Source organism: Schistocerca nitens, chromosome 1 (assembly GCF_023898315.1).
Source record: "Schistocerca nitens isolate TAMUIC-IGC-003100 chromosome 1, iqSchNite1.1, whole genome shotgun sequence".
In the NCBI taxonomy this organism is placed as follows: Eukaryota; Metazoa; Arthropoda; class Insecta; order Orthoptera; family Acrididae; genus Schistocerca; species Schistocerca nitens.
Genome location: NC_064614.1, coordinates 993,820,564 through 993,838,219, shown reverse-complemented (window position 1 = coordinate 993,838,219; position 17,656 = coordinate 993,820,564). Strand labels below are relative to the sequence as shown.

Below are 17,656 nucleotides of genomic sequence, written 5' to 3'. Positions count from 1 at the left end.
AGTGGACGTTACATTTCAGATGTGTTACGACCCGTGGCTCTACCCTTCATTTGATCTCTGCGAAACCCTACATTTCAGCAGGATAATGCACGACCGCATGTTGCAGGTCCTGTACGGGCCTTTCTGGATACAAAAAATGTTCGACTGCTGCCCTGGCCAGCACATTCTCCAGATCTCTCACCAATTGAAAACGTCTGGTCAATGGTGGCTGAGTAACTGGCTCGTCACAAGACGCCAGTCACTACTCTTGATGAACTGTGGTATTGTGTTGAAGCTGCATGGGCAGTTGTACCTGTACATGCCATCCAAGCTCTGTTTAACTCAATGCCCAGGCATATCAAGGCCGTTATTACGGCCAGAGGAGGTGTTCTGGGTACTGATTTCTCAGGATCTACGCACCCAAATTGCATGAAAATGTAATCACATGTCAATTCTAGTATAATATATTTGTCCAATGAATACTCGTTTATCATCTGCATTTCTTCTTGGTGTAGCAATTTTAATGGCCAGTAGTGTACTTTGAATCTTGAATTGTCATGTAAATTCTACATCCAGTATATTACTGTTTCTAGTTTCATTCAGGTAGTGAAGGGAGACGAAAATTTAATAGTCATGGGTGACTGGAATTCAAGCGTAGGAAAAGAGAGAGAAGGAAACATAGTAGGTGAATATGGATTGGGGCTAAGAAATGAAAGAGGAAGCCACCTGGTAGAATTTTGCGCAGAGTATAACTTAATCGTAGCTAACACTTGGTTTAAGAATCATGAAAGGAGGCTGTATACATGGAAGAACCCTGGAGATACTAAAAGGTATCAGATAGATTATATAATGGTAAGACAGAGATTTAGGAACCAGGTTTTAAATTGTAAGACATTTCTAGGGGCAGATGTGGACTCTGACCACAATCTATTGGTTATGAACTATAGATTAAAACTGAAGAAACTGCAAAAAGGTGGGAATTTAAGGAGATGGGACCTGGATACACTGAAAGAACCAGAGGTTGTACAGAATTTCAGGGAGAGCATAAGGGAACAATTGACAGGAATGGGGGAAAGAAATACAGTAGAAGAAGAATGGGTAGCTTTGAGGGATGAAATAGTGAAGGCAGCAGAGGATCAAATAGGTAAAAAGATGAGGGCTAGAAGAAATCCTTGGGTAACAGAAGAAATATTGAATTTAATTGATGAAAGGAGAAAATATAAAAATGCAGTAAATGAAGTAGGCAAAAAGGAATACAAAAGTCTCAAAAATGATATCGACAGGAACTGCAAAATGGCTAAGCAGGGATGGCTAGAGGATAAATGTAAGGATGTAGAGGCTTATCTCACTAGGGGTAAGATAGATACTGCATACAGGAAAATTAAAGAGACCTTTGGAGAAAGGAGAACCACTTGCAGGAATATCAAGAGCTTTGATGGAAACACAGTTCTAAGTAAAGAAGGGAAAGCAGAAAAGTGGAAGGAGTATATAGAGGGTCTATACAAGGGCGATATACTTGAGGACAATATTATGGAAATGGAAGAGGAGGTAGATGAAGATGAAATGGGAGATATGATACTGCGTGAAGAGTTTGACAGAGCACTGAAAGACCTGAGTCAAAACAAGGCTCCCGGAGTAGACAACATTCCATTAGAACTCCTGACACCCTTGGGAGAGCCAGTCCTGACAAAACTCTACCATCTGGTGAGCAAGATGTATGAGACAGGCGAAATACCCTCAGACTTCAAGAAGAATATAATAATTCCAATCCCAAAGAAAGCAGGTGTTGACAGATGTGAAAATTACCGAACTATCCGTTTAATAAGTCACAGCTGCAAAATACTAATGCAAATTCTTTACAGACAAATGGAAAAACTGGTAAAAGCCAGCGTCGGGGAAGATCAGTTTGGATTCCATATAAGTGTTGGAATACGTGAGGCAATACTGACCCTATGACTTATCTTAGAAGAAAGATTAAGGAAAGGCAAACCTACGTTTCTAGCTTTTGTAGACTTAGAGAAAGCTTTTGACTATGTTGATTGGAATAGTCTCTGATTGGAATACTCTCTTTCAAATTCTGAAGCTGACGGGGGTAAAATACAGGGAGTGAAAAGCTATTTATAATTTGTACAGAAACCAGATGGCAGTTATAAGAGTCGAGGGGGTATGTAAGGGAAGCAGTGGTTGGGAAGGGAGTGAGACAGGGTTGTAGCCTCTCCCCGATGTTATTCAATCTGTATATTGAGCAAGCAGTAAAGGAAACAAAAGAAAAATTCGGAGTAGGTATTAAAGTCCATGGAGAAGAAATAAAAACGTTGAGGTTCGCCGATGACATTGTAATTCTGTCAGACACACCAAAGGACTTGGAAGAGCAGTTGAACGGAATGGACAGTGCCTTGAAAGGAGGATATAAGATGAACATCAACAAAAGCAAAACAAGGATAATGGAATGTAGTCGAATTAAGTCGGGTAATGCTGGGGGAATTAGATTAGGAAATGAGACACTTAAAGTAGTAAAGGAGTTTTGCTATTTGGGGAGCAACGTAACTGATGATGGTCGAAGTAGAGAGAATATAAAATGTAGACTGGCAGTAGCAAGGAAAGCGTTTCTGAAGAAGAGAAATTTGTTAACATCGAGTGTAGATTTAAGTGTCAGGAAGTCGTTTCTGAAAGTATTTGTATGGAGTGTAGCCATGTATGGAAGTGAAACGTGGATGATAAATAGTTTAGACAAGAAGAGAATAGAAGCTTTCGAAATGTGGTGCTACAGAAGAATGCTGAAGATTAGGTGGGTAGATCACATAATTAATGAGGAGGTATTGAATAGAATTGGGGAGAAGAGGAGCTTGTGGCACAACTTGACTAAAAGAAGGGATCAGTTGGTAGGACATGTTCTGAGACATCGAGGGATCACCAGTTTAGTATGGGAGGGCAGCATGGAGGGTAAAAATCGTAGAGGGAGACCAAGAGATGAATACACTAAGCAGATTCAGAAGGATGTAGGCTGCAGTAGGTACTGGGAGATGAAGAAACTTGCACATGATGGAGTAGCATGGAGAGCTGCATCAAACCAGTCTCAGGACTGAAGACCACAACAACAACAACAACAACACCAACAACAACAACAGTTTCATGGGACTGGATAGCTGCTCTGCAAGGTAGAGTTTTTTGTGAAAAGAAGACATGTTTTACTATAAAGGGAAGGTACAATCAAGATGTTTAGTTCTTTATAAATCTTTCAACATGATTCTCAGCTTGTAATTCCTGTCATTGGTCTTATAGCTTTCTCCTGCCACAGGAACTCTGTTTGAGCACCAGGATAAATGCCCCATGGTTATTGCTTGTTACAGATAAGACCAATAGAAGGCATAGTAGGAAGATAGTAGTAGCTGTTTATTAGTGTTTTTAATTTGCTTAACATAAAAACTACTCTAGATAATTTGGTACATAACTGTTCGGTTTGGCTATTCCAAGTCAGTTTGGGATCCAGGTAGCTCCTGAGAAATCTAACAATGTCACACTTGTGTACTTTTTCATTTGGTTGTGCAGGAAGAAGTACGTTGTTTCAGCCTTGCTGTTGTTTAGTATAAGCTTGTTATTGTTGAGCCAAGTGCCAAACTTTTTTGAGCATTGCTTTTGTATTTTCCCCTCACCCCCTCCAAGTGGTTATCTACGGTAATCAGGGTAGTGTCATCAGCATATATTATAGACTTCTGTGGGAAGAAACCAGGCAAGTCTTTGATGTGCACAAGAAAAAGAAAGGGTCAAAGTACCAAACCTTATGGTGCCTGCTAGTCAAGTATGATCTAGTTAGTGCCAGTTTGTTGTTCTTGATACCATAGCATTCTAGCTTTTATTATGAGTATTTCATGTGACACAGTGTCATATGCTTTGCCTAGGTCTGGTAGTAAGGCAAAACTGAAGGAATTTTTCACAAAACCACCAAGAGTATTAGTAAGAAGAGTTCCTACTGCTTTTTCTGTAGACAAACCTGTTGTAAAACTGAAGGGTGAAATGGAAAGTAGCTCATGATTCTCAAAGTAGCAGCTATTTGTAATTTAATACAACATTATATGTAAAAACAAAGATGATGTGACTTACCGAACGAAAGCGCTGGCAGGTCGATAGACACACAAACAAACACAAACACACACACAAAATTCAAGCTTTCGCAACAAACTGTTGCCTCATCAGGAAAGAGGGGAAGGAGAGGGAAAGACGAAAGGATGTGGGTTTTAAGGGAGAGGGTAAGGAGTCATTCCAATCCCGGGAGCGGAAAGACTTACCTTAGGGGGAAAAAAGGACAGGTATACACTCACACACACGCACATATCCATCCACACATATACAGACACAAGCAGACATATTTAAAGACCAACATTATATTGCCTTGGATATTATAGGTATGAGCAATATTGGATGGTAGCTTTCAGATTATTTAAGTCAGTGACATTATGATTTGCTTTCTGATATGTTTAACAATATAATCTGAAGGATCACAGTAATTCTCCTCTCCGCAGTTTCTGAGCTTAGCTGTTGATACAGTGATCACCTTCTCTGATACACAGTAAAAGCCATCTATTAGTTCATTGCTTATTAGTGACAGTGATGCTCTGCCTTACTCACGTCCTCCATGTCGTCATATGATTAAAAATTGACAAAATGTGCACTTCGAATGCTAGGCGGCATTATTTCCTTGTGTGCTTTATCATCAAGATTTACTTCTGTTTTAATAATTCACCATTTAGCTTTACATTTATTGACTGACTTCAGTACACAGTGTATGCATCATTTGCTTTTCACTTTGCTTCATTTATTTCAGGCTTGTAACGATTCTACCCTCATCCCCATTGTCAGCATCACTAGGCATTTGACCTATTGTAGTACAGTAGCATCACAACACAATTCTTTTTGTACTTGGACATGGGGTGTACCAATTTTGTAGATTTTGTTGTTTAGTACAGGGACTCTGCCTGTCTGGTTTCTTCTATAGCATTTAGGACAACATGCTTCAAAGTTAACTTATCTAGAAATTTTTTGGTTGATTCATTAGCATCTGCATTGATTATTATTTTATCCCATTTTATTGAACTGGTTTAGCTGTGAGACATTAATCAATCATGTAACACTTCTCTGTTCATTACAAGTTTGGATTATTTTACTACTGAGAGTTTGTCTGAGTCATAGTCCCTTGTGATTGGAAATGCTTAGTTTGACTGTGTAAAATTCTGTTTTCTTTAGGTCTAAATTGCATATTATATTATCTAGATATACTGCCTGTGTTATGTGTTTGTCATTTATGCCTGGAGGGACAATTCCCACCTGTGTAGTTTAGAGAAACTTGTGTTAGAATGGAGTATCTGAAAGGCACGTGTAGTGTAGCGTCTTTTGAATTCATTGTGGTGCGCACCATTTATGGTGACTGGATGATCAAGTATGCGGTTTGCCACAGTTTGCATTGGCCGTTCATGCGAGGGGACAGTTGGTTACTTGTCATGGCCATTTAGAACAGTGCTGATATACTGTATTACATGGCTGCTTTCACATGTGGTCCTGTCTGTTATTGGGTAGGAGATGCCTGTGACTGAACTGCAGTAGGAGGGTGTGGGTGGATGAGTGGAACAAGTCTTGCGTCTGTGTCAACCATCAGGGAATGACCCATGGGTTGCAGGATTGGGAGCACAATTGGAGTAGGGATGGACACTATGAATCAGTCCCTTGTGTTCATTCCAGGTGTGAGACCTGCCTCCACATCCACCCACTACTTCCTATCACAGTCCAGTCACAGCCATTTCTTACCCAATAAAAGGCAAGGCCACGTGTGAAAGCAGCCGTGTTATATATCAGCTGAGCTGCAGTTACTATACAGCATTCTATGTGGACCTGACAAGTAACCAACTGGAATGAAATTTTCACTCTGCAGTGGAGTGTGCACTGATATGAAACTTTCTGGCAGATTAAAACTGTGTGCTGGACTGAGACTTGAACTCGGGACCTTTGTCTTTTGCGGGCGAGTTCTCTTCCAGCTGAGCTACCCAAGCATGACTCGTGACCCATCCTCACAGCTTCAATTCTGCCAGTACCTCGTCTCCTCCCTTCCATACTTCACAGAAGCTCTTCTGCACACAGAAACTCTTCTACGAACCTTGCAGAACTAGCACTCCTGGAAGAAAGGATATTGTGCAGACATGGCTTAACCACAGCGTAGGGGATGTTTCCAGAATGAAATTTTCACTCTGCAGCAGTGTATGTGCTGATATGAAACTTCCTGGCAGATTAAGCTGTCACGACAGGTCGTGAGTCGTGCTTGGGTAGCTCAGTTGGTAGAGCACTTGCCCGCGAAAGGCATAGGTCCTGAGTTTGAGTCTCAGTCCAGCATGCAGTTCTAATCTGCCAGGAAGTTTCAAGTAACCAACTGTCCTCTCACATGAATGCCCACTGTCAAACTGTGCCAAACCGCAAACTTCGATCATCCAGTTGCCGAACATGCTGCACACCTCAACACTAATGATTTAAACAAGTGCTTTACTACTTGGCTGTAAGGGTACTTCCTTCTGGCACAAGTTTTTTCGAACAATTCAGTTGGGAATTCTCTCTCCAGCATATCCTGGATTCTCGCAATCCCCCCCTGGCCTAAACTTTTGCTAACTTAATTCATTAAATTTCGGGTGGAGGAAATTTTATTTGCGCAGCTGCGTGCCCGAAATTTAATAAATTATTCATTACGCTGCGAGAAGTTGAAAATGCACATTTTGCTAACTTGTTTCCCATTGCCTCAAGTTACCTTTTCTGTTATCACTAAAAGCTGTACTACTGCTCCCCTATCCAGATCATGTACTGCCTTGTCTCACCACACTAAACAGTTATTACTGATCTGCACTGCGCAAAATGTAGAACACAAAATGCTTTCTGTTGTGTTGACACGATTTTTACTAGAACTGAAGTGGGCGCACATTGCTGCTACCTAGTGAGAACCATATAAAACTTGATAGTTTTCTCTTTCCAACAGTACTTCGTTCACGCACATATCTCAAACAACATAATAGTTTACGATTTTTTTAAATTGGATGATTCTTTTTGATACATCCTGTATATTAACCACTGCTGGCTACTTCTGCAAAGTACGCCAACAACAAATTAAGGCTACTGCAAATCTACTAAACTAATATTTATGCTAATTAGGTGTGGATTACACTGTGTATGCAAGGAAAAAACCAGCTACTTTGAGAAAAGCCACTGTTCCCCGTTCTGTACTATGCAGCTGCTGTTTTAATCTAACACTTACTATTGTTTTCAATGATAAAATTGACATTCATGAATTCTTCAATAAGACAACATTTTTCCACTAGATCAGTAAAGAGCAGCCTTTTGAGAGAGTATATTCTTACCTTTTAGTTTAACCATGTATATGCTGGTGTTAAGCAGTAAAGTTTCAAAGTCTGTACAGGAATTATCAGCCTCTCTGTATGAGTCTTATAATAATGCTAGAAATGGAAAGTTGTAACTATATATTGTGTTTTATTAGAGAAAATCAAAATCTCATATATCTGCAGGTGAGCAAGTACTTTTATATTTATTTACAATGCATATATTAAGTACCACAGTTACAAAATAAGTGTTCTAAAAGACAACTTAATATATGGAATAATGCAGTATTGACTTCCTTGATTACAGAAAGCTTCTGCTTGGTAATATAATTTTAAATGATGCAAACAATATTTGTTTTTATGACCTTATGAAACCTAAGATCAAAATAAACTGACAACATCCCTCTTAGAAAAGAACTACAATGTACTGCAGTTTTAACTGGCCACAAATAAAACTCAAACTAATCTTTGTTCATTAAGAGGCATAACTGATATTATTTATGATATTATAGTTCATGTTTAAAAAAAGTGTATTAGCACTTAAGCAATGAGTTGCTAATGTTTTGTTTTTCTTGTTAGCTGAATGAAGATTCTCTATTTACAAATAATTGGCATGCAGTTGGTTCGGAGGCTCCTAGAGAACAGAACACAGTGTGTTGTTTTGAACAGGGAAGTATCATCAGGACCTTAAGTAGCATCTGGTATACCACAAGAAAGTGTGATAGAACTATTACTGTTCACAATTTTCATCTATACGGCCTTGCTAACTGTTCTTAGCTATCTGGGCCTGTTTGTAAATGAGGCAGTTGCAGTGTGTAATCTCCCCCTTCCTTCTTTGTTTCAGCTGTTGTTCATGACGAGCAAAGTCTTTTTTGAAGACTCGAGAGGAGTAAGATTATGATAAGCTTTTTAGTCTACTTATTTGTTCTTGCAGAGTTTTCTCCAGTTCTTCATGTCTAGGGGCCAGATTCTTGATGCTGAAAGTCTCACATTTTAGGTCTTGATGGTTCAGTTGATATAAATAATTTTGAAGAATGTCATTGCAGAATTTTTGTTTTAACATTAATATATTCTGTCACATTTAGTATATCACACAGTGTTTAGGATTTTCACTTTAACAAAGCCGAAATTACATTGTTCGCCCAAAATACAAAAATACATCTGATCACATCAGAGGCATGCTTACTGCTACCTCACTCTACAGTAATAATAATATTCCAAAGGGTTTACAGTTTTTCTTGACAAATGAATTTCTATTAGTTTTGATTATTATTTCATAAATTAACCCAGAAATAAACATAATAAACAATACTAAATTGCTTAACTCATAAAAGAAATTTTAAATATGCCAAATAATTCGTAATTTCAATACTTCTAAAAATAAATAAATCAATAAATATTAAATGTAGATACAGAGCTAGAATTTATCGATTGTAACATAAAAAATAAAGTAATTCCTTTTCGTAAATTTTAGCTTGAAATATAACATATTGTGTATAAAATTATGTGAAATTTTTCAGAAAAACAGCTGGAGATAAAAGGGACCTGTCCAAAATTTGAATAATATTACTGATATTGACTACTACTGTTGAGGAAAAGTAAAGCTAGAGGAGGATGTCCCCTTACAAGTGCAATGTTTGAAAATTGTTACAAAATTTGGGATGACTTGCAGATAAAAGCATAATGAAAAGACTGGACCACATTACTAGATGAAAAGCCCTAACATACACAATTGACAATCAATCACTGAAACCAGTGACAGCTATGTTATATCTTGGAGTAACTGCCCAGAGATCGAAGATCAAACAACCAGTTAAGTTCTCTCTATTGGTAGGCCGATTGGAGTGTGAATTTTATTGAAGAAATCATAAAGAGATGTAGTTCACCGATGAAGATATTCACATATAAAACCCTTTTTTCACCACTTCTCAAGTATTGATCACTGAACTGAGACCCTTACTAAGTAGGATTAGTGGGGGACAGTGAGAGGAGGTAGGAAAGGAGAGAAGAAATTCAAAGAACAGCTGTGCAATTTGCTACGAGTTTCTCTAGTTAGTGTGAGGCTGTCACACAATTTTCAGTAAACCCCTAAGGGAGAGGCTACAAGGAAAGTGCTGTGCATCATGGGGATAAAATATTTCAGCAAAGGCCAAGAAACACTTATTTCCTTAAACTTTTACCTTCCTTATTGAACAAGAGAAGTACAGAAATTATGATATTGAAGAGGGATGCTGCAAATATTTCATCTTGTGTATCTTCTGCAAGTGGAACAGGAAATTAGAGGAAAGGCGTGGTGGGGAGGGGGCAGATGAGGTGTAGATTCTGCTAACCATATACCATTCACCAAAAAACCATACAGAATTTTGACTTTTATCTTATTTCCAGAATAATGTACACTGGAGAATCCTTCTCTCTGTACATCACTAGATTGGAAATAAAAATTTGTGGAACTTTTGCAGCTTTCAGTTTAAATCTTAAGTTTTTGTAGTCATCAATATCATTTTCATAAAGCATATATGATGTATATGATGAACAGTACAAAGTATATGTCTTTTTGGCTAAATTCAAAATGACTGTGGGCATTTCACATAAGAATGGAGATCTCATATCTGGCAGTCATAGATACCAGCTCAAGACATTTTTGTCATTAATTAAAGGTGTCATATTGGCAGCAGATAATCCTTAACATGATACTGGCTGGTAAAGAGAAAAGTTGGTGCCATTTTCGTGTCAAACTTTTGTGTATAGTAAATGGACCAGTTACTTCCCCAACATATCATTTTCTACAATAGAACTGTTACTAGAAATTTTTTTTTTCCTGGTAGTTTCTGTCACTTTTATCCACGATGTAAACATAGTCCATTTGTATGTATTAATAACAGCGTATTTGATGCAGAAAATATTTGTCATCTTTCCTGAAGGTCCGTCTCAGTATTTTTATAAGGGGCTAATTGTGTATTATGCTGTCTGCTTATAATTATCTTTTTAAAATTTCTTTCCCCACAATAAAGATAAGTGAGTGGTGAAAAAAGTATTCTTTATTTTGCAGTATATTACAGTATGATGATTATTTTTATTTTTTTGTCTGTGTAGGAAAATTAGTAGCTGTGCATGGTACAATCATAAGGGTCAGCAGTGTAAAACTTCTATGTGTGTGGATGGCATTTGAGTGTAATATATGTCATGGCATGCAGTGTGTGAAACAACCTGAAGGAGTGCTCACAATACCAACAAAGTGCAGAACTGGAGGATGCAGAGGAAGAACTTTCACTCCTCTTCATTCATCTCCATACACACAAACTATTAATTGGCAGTCAGTACGTTTGCAGGAACTAGTTGCAGATGACAGAGTAAGACAGCAATTAACTTATTTGTAACTTTTGAGAAACTTAATATTTTCATGTACAATGGTTCAATAATTAATGCCTGTAGCACTGATTCACAGCGTGAAGGTGGTAGGGTCCCACGCACTGTAGAATGTGAGCTCACGGAGGACCTTTTAGATTCGTGTGTTCCAGGGGACGTTGTAACTGTTATTGGCATTATTAAGGTATACACAGGTATTTTACGATTTAAATAGAAATTGCTGTCCATTATTTTATTGGTATATATAAGCTGAATGTATTTTAGGTCCGGAATAATGAAGAAAATCAGAAACGTAAGGCACCCAGCATGTTCCTTCTGTATATAGATGCTGTGTCAGTTGTTAACAATAAGAGTCAATCTTTGGAGGAGAGAAAGTCTGCATTTGGTGTCAGATTAAATGCGAAGGATTTCTATGCTGTAAAGGTAACATTTTTGTTTTTACAGGAAAAATTATCTAATTACCTCTGTCTAAATTATTTGAAGTTAGTAAATAATACTCCATCTTGAAGCAAAGTATGCAAATTTAACACTAGCCAGCTGTTATTAGTTATACCTGGTAGTTATAATCTATATAAGCACTTTGTTGTAGCCAGATGTCTGTGACAACATATATTTAGTTTTGTTCCACATCCCATAGAATTCTCTCTCACCAAGGAATCCATTGAACAGTGTGTGTGTGTGTGTGTGTGTGTGTGTGTGTGTGTGTGTGTGTGAGAGAGAGAGAGAGAGAGAGAGAGAGAGAGAGAGAGAGAGAGTGAATGAATGGATGAGTTACAGGTGTGTGTGTGTGTGTGTGCGTTTTTTCCAAAATATTTCTTACTAATGCAACAAAAGTATTCCTGCATACAAAGTGAATGCCCCCCCCCCCCCCCCTCTCGCTGGGGACTCAATCTTTCGTGAGATCGTGCGTGGCTCCGAGGGGGGGCTCCCAACCTATTGCAGTCCATTCTTCCTTCCCTGGCTGCATTTCTTTCCCCATCCCCCTCCCTCTCTCCCCATCCTCGCTCCTCCCCCTTCTTACCCCCTGCCCCTCCCACCCCCCACTTCCCCTCTGCACCCCCCCTCCCCCCACTTCCCCTCTCTCAGTGTTCTTACTTATGTCAACCTGGCTATCCACCTGGTTTTCTGTATTTCTTGCAGTTTTGTTCCCTTTGCCTTTTCTTTTTCACTCTTCCTTTTTGGCATTTTTGGTGCCCTTCTGACGTCCACTTCTAAATTGTCTTTCCATAGTGTGAGCCAATCGAGGAAGAACTCCCTCCCTAGAGTCTACATTATAGATTCCTCTCCCTCCTTCCTCCCCCTCTTCCTTCCCTGCTGTAGCCTCCCTCCTCCTGGGTAGATCACCAGCATTTGTAGCCATTCTGTGTAATAGGGTTGTTATATACCCATCTGGCAGAGCCCCCTGACAAAACAGTGAACACACTTCTGATACCTGAGCTGTTGCTTTCCCACGTATGCCTATGAGTAGTTGCTTGTCATTCTGGACCATTGGAACCCTTGGCAACGGCCGCCATGCCAGGCAGTCCTTGCTATGGCTGGATGGCAACCATGTGGAGAGCCCCTTATCTGATTGGGTGATATCAGGGTGGATGCTTTGCATATGAAATGTATAAAACTCCAAAAAACTGGCCATTCTTCTATAACCATCTCTTCAGTTGGTAATGGCTCATTTAATGCCGCTTCTTCTGAAGCTCCGGCCTTCCCTTCCTTGGTTACACCCGGGGAGGACAGCCAGGCTCACTGGCTTAGGGTGAAACACTTTTCCCACTGCTTCATGTGTAGTAGCACAAATGGAGACACATTCACTGTCACAAAGCCATTATTTTTTGTGGTAAATTTTAAAGACAAGTTTGGCAAACTGGAGTCTCTCCGCAAGATGCAGTCGGGTTCACTGTTGATGAAAACTTCTGCCACCTAGTCTGCAGTCCTTGCTGACATTCTGGCTTCCATTTCGTCTCACCAGTCCTTGATTATGGTTCAGGGAGTCATTTTTCATAGGGACCTCATGCTTCAAACTGATGAACTCCAGGCCAATTTGGAATGATGGGGCATGCATTTTGTTCAGCGTGTTCAGAAAGGTCCTAAGGACAATGGTATTGACACTGGCGACTTTTTTCTGGCATTTGTAGGAGATACCATCCTGGAGAAGTTCAAGGGTATATTTTATCGGTGTGATGTGGAGCCATATGTCCTGCCACTCATGAGGTGTTTTGGGTGCATGCATTTCGGGCACATATCTTTCCGCTGTACGGCGGACCCTCTATGTGGTGAATATGGACACCCACTCCATGAGGCCAGCCCTTGTCCCCCCTCCTTCAGCACCCACAGATGATGGGACTCTCCCCTGGGACCCCTCCTGCCAGTGTCTCTCAGGCCAGGGGCCTGCTACCATATCTTGTCCACAGGACACAAAGTCTGTACACCTTGAGGTTGCCCACTGTCTTTCAGTTCCGAATCTTGCAGAAACCTGCTATCCCTCTGTGTCCTGCTCTCCTCAACTTATGAAAAAGTAAGATAAGTCCCAGGCCAAGCCCCCACCCCCGTGTCCCACTGGTGCCATCTCCCCCAGTCACAACCTGAGTCTGACCTCTTTTTTGTGGACGTCACCCTATGCTCATTGGTGACGAATAGTGACCCGATGGCCTAATTGACTCCAGCCTGTTCGCTTCCCTTTTGATACCCGCTCCATGCTTATTCAGTGGAACTTTAGTGGATACTACCGTCACCTCCCTGCGTTGCATTCCCTTATTGCTTTTTACTTGGTAGCTTGTGTCATTTTCCGGGAATCTCATTTTACTGATATTCGCTCAGTGAACTGTTGTGGGTTTTATGGTTTCTGTCGGAACTGGGTTGCCTCTTTGAGGGCTTCCGCTGGCATTTGCACATTGATCTATATGGACATTGTTGGTACGTGGATCCCATTTTGTAGCACTTTGGAAGCAGTTGCTATCCAGGTCCAATTGGGCTCTGCAGTCATGGTTTGCAATCTCTGTATCCCTCTTGACAGGTCATCTACAACTGCTGTCCTAACTGCCCTCCTTCAGCAACTCCCCCCTTCCTTCCTCCTCATTGGGAATTTTAAAGCCCATCACCCTTTGTGGGGGCTGTGCTTCTTCATCTGGTCGAGGACTCCTCTTTGACCAATTTCTTGCAGACCATGACGTGTGCCTTCTTAATGATGGTTCCCCTACTCGTTTTAGTGTTGCATATGGCACCTTCTCTGCCAGTGATCTTTCGCTCTCTTCCCCTGCCCTTTTTCCTTCTTTGCACTGGTCGCAATACGACAATGTCTGTGATAGTGACCACCTCCTGTTGATTCTCTCATTCTCATCCCACCTCCTGATAACCAGATTGCACCGCTGTGCTTTCCACCACGCTGACTGGCCTCTATATACCTCACAGGTCATGTTTACACCTTCTTTGTCAGATTGTATTGATGAAGTCATCTGTGATCTTTCAGATAAAATAATCTGTACTGCTGGCATTGCCATTTCCTGCTTGATGGGCCCTTTTCACTGTTGGCCAGCCATTGCCACTGCAATCTTTGTTTGCCATTGAGCCATATTACCATAAAATGTCTTTGCATCAAAGCCCCTTACTTAATCAATCAAACAGAGCAAGTGACTGAGTTGGGAACATTTTATCTCCTCTCAAGGTCCTTCTGTCACTTTGTCACGGGTGTGGACTACACCCCGCACCCTCCAAGGTTGAGAGTGTCATTCTGGGCCTCGCCCTTCCTGATGGCCTTGTTACAGATCGAGTTCTTGTGGAACACCTCAGGATCCATTTTGTGACAGCATCAGTGTCAAACTCCTTTCCAAGTGCCTTACTCTTCCGGAAACAGCAGCCTGAAGCTTCCCACTTAGGTTTTACTTTTGTCAGGTGGAATACTACAGTGAACCTTTTACTGAATTGGAGCTTCTTCTGACCCCCTTTTCTTCCCACAATTCAGCCTCTGGCCCTGATTCCATCCATAACCAATTGCTTCAACACCTCAGTCTTCTACAACGACAATATATCCTCTGGGTGTTTAACCGTATTTGGCTCCAATGCATTTTCCCCTCTAATGGTGAGACAGTGTTGTGGCTCTTGTCCTTAAACCCGACAAGGATCCATCGTACTTTGTTAGTTACTGGCCAGTCAGCCTGACCAGTGTCCCCTGCAAGTTACTGGAATGAATGGTGACTCTTTGGCTCAATTGAGTCTTCCAATCTTGGGAACTTTTATCTCATTACCAGTATGGCTTTCAGGATGGACAGTCTCGGATTGATCATCTGCTTCAATAGGAAACCGCAGTTCGGCAAGTCTCTTCTCAGTGCTGCCATCTTGTTGCAGTTTTCTTCAGTCTCCATAAGGCCTAAGACACAACTGGGCACCATCACATCCTCCTTATGCACCATGAGGGGGGGTGGGTCTTCAGGGTCCCCTCCTGATTCTTATTCACAAGTTCCTGTCCCTCCAGTCAGCGTTTGGGTTGACACCATTTCCAGCTGTCCGCAGACCCAGGAAAATGGTGTTCCACAGGGCTCTGTGTTAAGTGTTCTTTTTTTCATCACTGTTAATGGACTCGTGGCCACTGCCAGGCCGTTGGTCATCCCCTGCTCTGTACATGGACAATTTCTTTATTTGGGCTAACTCCCTCTCAGCAGCCTCTGTGGAACAACAGCTCTGTAGTGCCATCAAGTGTGCGTCTACGTGGACACTACTTGCACGGCTTTCAATTCTCTCCCCTTAAGTCAAGGATGATGCGGTTCTGTCACCATACTATGGTCCACGCTGGTCCGGAGCTCTACCTTGATGTTCAGTACCTGACTGTAGTCCGTCATTTCCATTTATTAGGTCTTCTTAACAACAATCTTACTGGGTCACTCCATATGGCTTCTGAAGGTTGACTCTTTTCATAAACTTAATGTCCTTCGCTTCCCTCCCCAGACCTCTTGGCATGTGGATCATTCAACCCTTCTCCGCCTTCACTGGGGATTAGTTCTGTCTTGTCTGGACTATGATTGTCAAGTTTATGGTTCAGCTTCTTCTTCCATGCTGCTCCTCTTGGACCTGATTCACCCTTGTGGTATCCAGTTAGCCACCGGTTTCTTTCGCACTAGCCCTGTCGATAATCTTCTAGTTGACGCAGGGATTCCTCCCCCTTTAGTTTGGTAGTCGCATATTTCGTGTCCTATGCCACACCATCTGCTCTTCCCCTGCTCAACCCTCCTGTTCTTTTCATTTCGTGGCTTTGGGCTATAGCTTGCTTGCTGTCTGCCCTCAGATGGGTTTACTGGTTGGGCTCTGCCTCGCTTCTCGCCACGATGATTTCCATCTCCCCTCCTTGCCCTCTCCCCCATGTTCTCTCCCAACCATTCCCCATTGGTTAGTTCCTCAGCCTTGGATTCAGATATATCTCTTCCAGGGTCCGAAAACCTCCATTGCTCCAACGGTGTTCCGTTGTTTGTTCTGAACGCTCTTATCGGAGTTTCAGTATCCCATTGTTTTTATACCGATCACCCTAAATCCGCCAAAAATATGGTGTATGCCATCACATTTTCTGTTGGTGTGGAAAATCGTCTCTTGCCTGCCATGTTTGGGGCGTTAACTGCAGAACTGATTGCCATCTATTGGGCCCTCTTCTTTTGTTAAATGGTGCTTCCTCAAGCAAGTTTAGTTATGTAGAGTTTCAGTGAGGGCATTCAGACTATCTCTTAGTGTTTTTCCTGCCACCCCTGGGTCTCTGCCATCCATGTCCTTCTTGCCGATCTTGGTGATGCTGATTGTTCAGTTGATTTCCTTTGTGTTCCCAGCCACTTAGGTATTCTGGGTAATGAACTTGATGATCATCTGGCTGGGTGGGCTGCAGCCTACCCCCATTTCCTGTGACACTTCCAGGTGCAGATTTTCAACTTTACATCAAATCACTTTTTGCTCAGTTGTGGGCCAACTCGTGGTTGTCTACCCCACTGTCTAGTAAACTTCGTGCAAACAGGGAGACTTTTACCATATAGTGTTCTTCCCTCTGCCACTCTCGGCTGGAACCTACCGTGCTCTGCCATCTTCATTTCGGCCATATTAAGTTAACCCATGATTTTTTATTCCACAATGAGCCTTTGTAGTTGTGTTACCACCCCCGGTGATCCATATTTTGCTGGAATGCTTCCATCTTTTGGCCCTTCGCATTAATTATGCTGTCCCATTTGCCTCATCCCTGGTGTTAGCAGACAACCCTTGCATGGTTACATCTGTCTTCGATTTTCTTCACAAAAGTTTTTTGTTTTCTCAGCTTTAATTCCTTGCATTTTCCTGTGGATTTAGAGTCCTTCAGTTAGTGTTGGCATTGGGTATGGAGGCCTTTGCCTTGCCTCTACTCCGGCCAGGTTCTCCATGCCTTTTCCATACATTTTGTCTGGTATTTTGTGCAGTTTTGTTTCCCCTTTCCTTGTGTCTTATTCCCCTAGTGTTGTCCCTGTTGTGTCGTGATATTGGTAGGATGTGGGGATCAGAATGGGTCAATAGCAGTGCTGGTGCCCCACTATGCTTAGTGTTTCTGGGGCACCCCTGTTCTCCCCGCCCCCCCTCCCCCCTGTTTTCTCCTTTTACTTCTTTGTTTTCCTGTTTTCCCTTGACTGGACTGGACTGGACTGTGCTGTTAGTGTTGCTCCTCCCTTAATTTCTGACTCCTTTGATCATGGGATCAATGACCTCACTGCTTGGTTCTCTTCCCCCCACCCCATCCCTTCCACCCCCCACCCCCCCCCCCCCACCCCTAATCAATCATCCAACCAACCAAAGTGATGAACTGTTTCCTAGATATTTTGACAGAATTGGTTTTCCTTAGAGCAATGCAATTGAGCTAAACACCTTACATACTACCTTATGATGGAGGAAAGCCTCCAAAATGTGTCTTAAATAAAAACTAAAAGTGTAGTGGTTGATTATGGAGATTTTTATTA

At 41.5% G+C, this 17,656-nt stretch overlaps 1 protein-coding gene across 3 annotated transcripts in view; it reads left to right on the top strand.

Annotated features, from left to right (window-relative positions):
• Positions 1-17,656, top strand: part of LOC126195277 (DNA helicase MCM8-like) — a 180,482-nt gene that overhangs the window by 66,856 nt on the left and 95,970 nt on the right. For all 3 annotated transcript variants that reach the window (XM_049933825.1, XM_049933816.1, XM_049933834.1), the window contains 3 exons: positions 10,440-10,696; positions 10,792-10,896; positions 10,977-11,135. In XM_049933825.1, the coding sequence (XP_049789782.1) occupies positions 10,440-10,696; positions 10,792-10,896; positions 10,977-11,135 (521 nt within the window). The remainder of the gene's footprint in view (positions 1-10,439; positions 10,697-10,791; positions 10,897-10,976; positions 11,136-17,656) is intronic.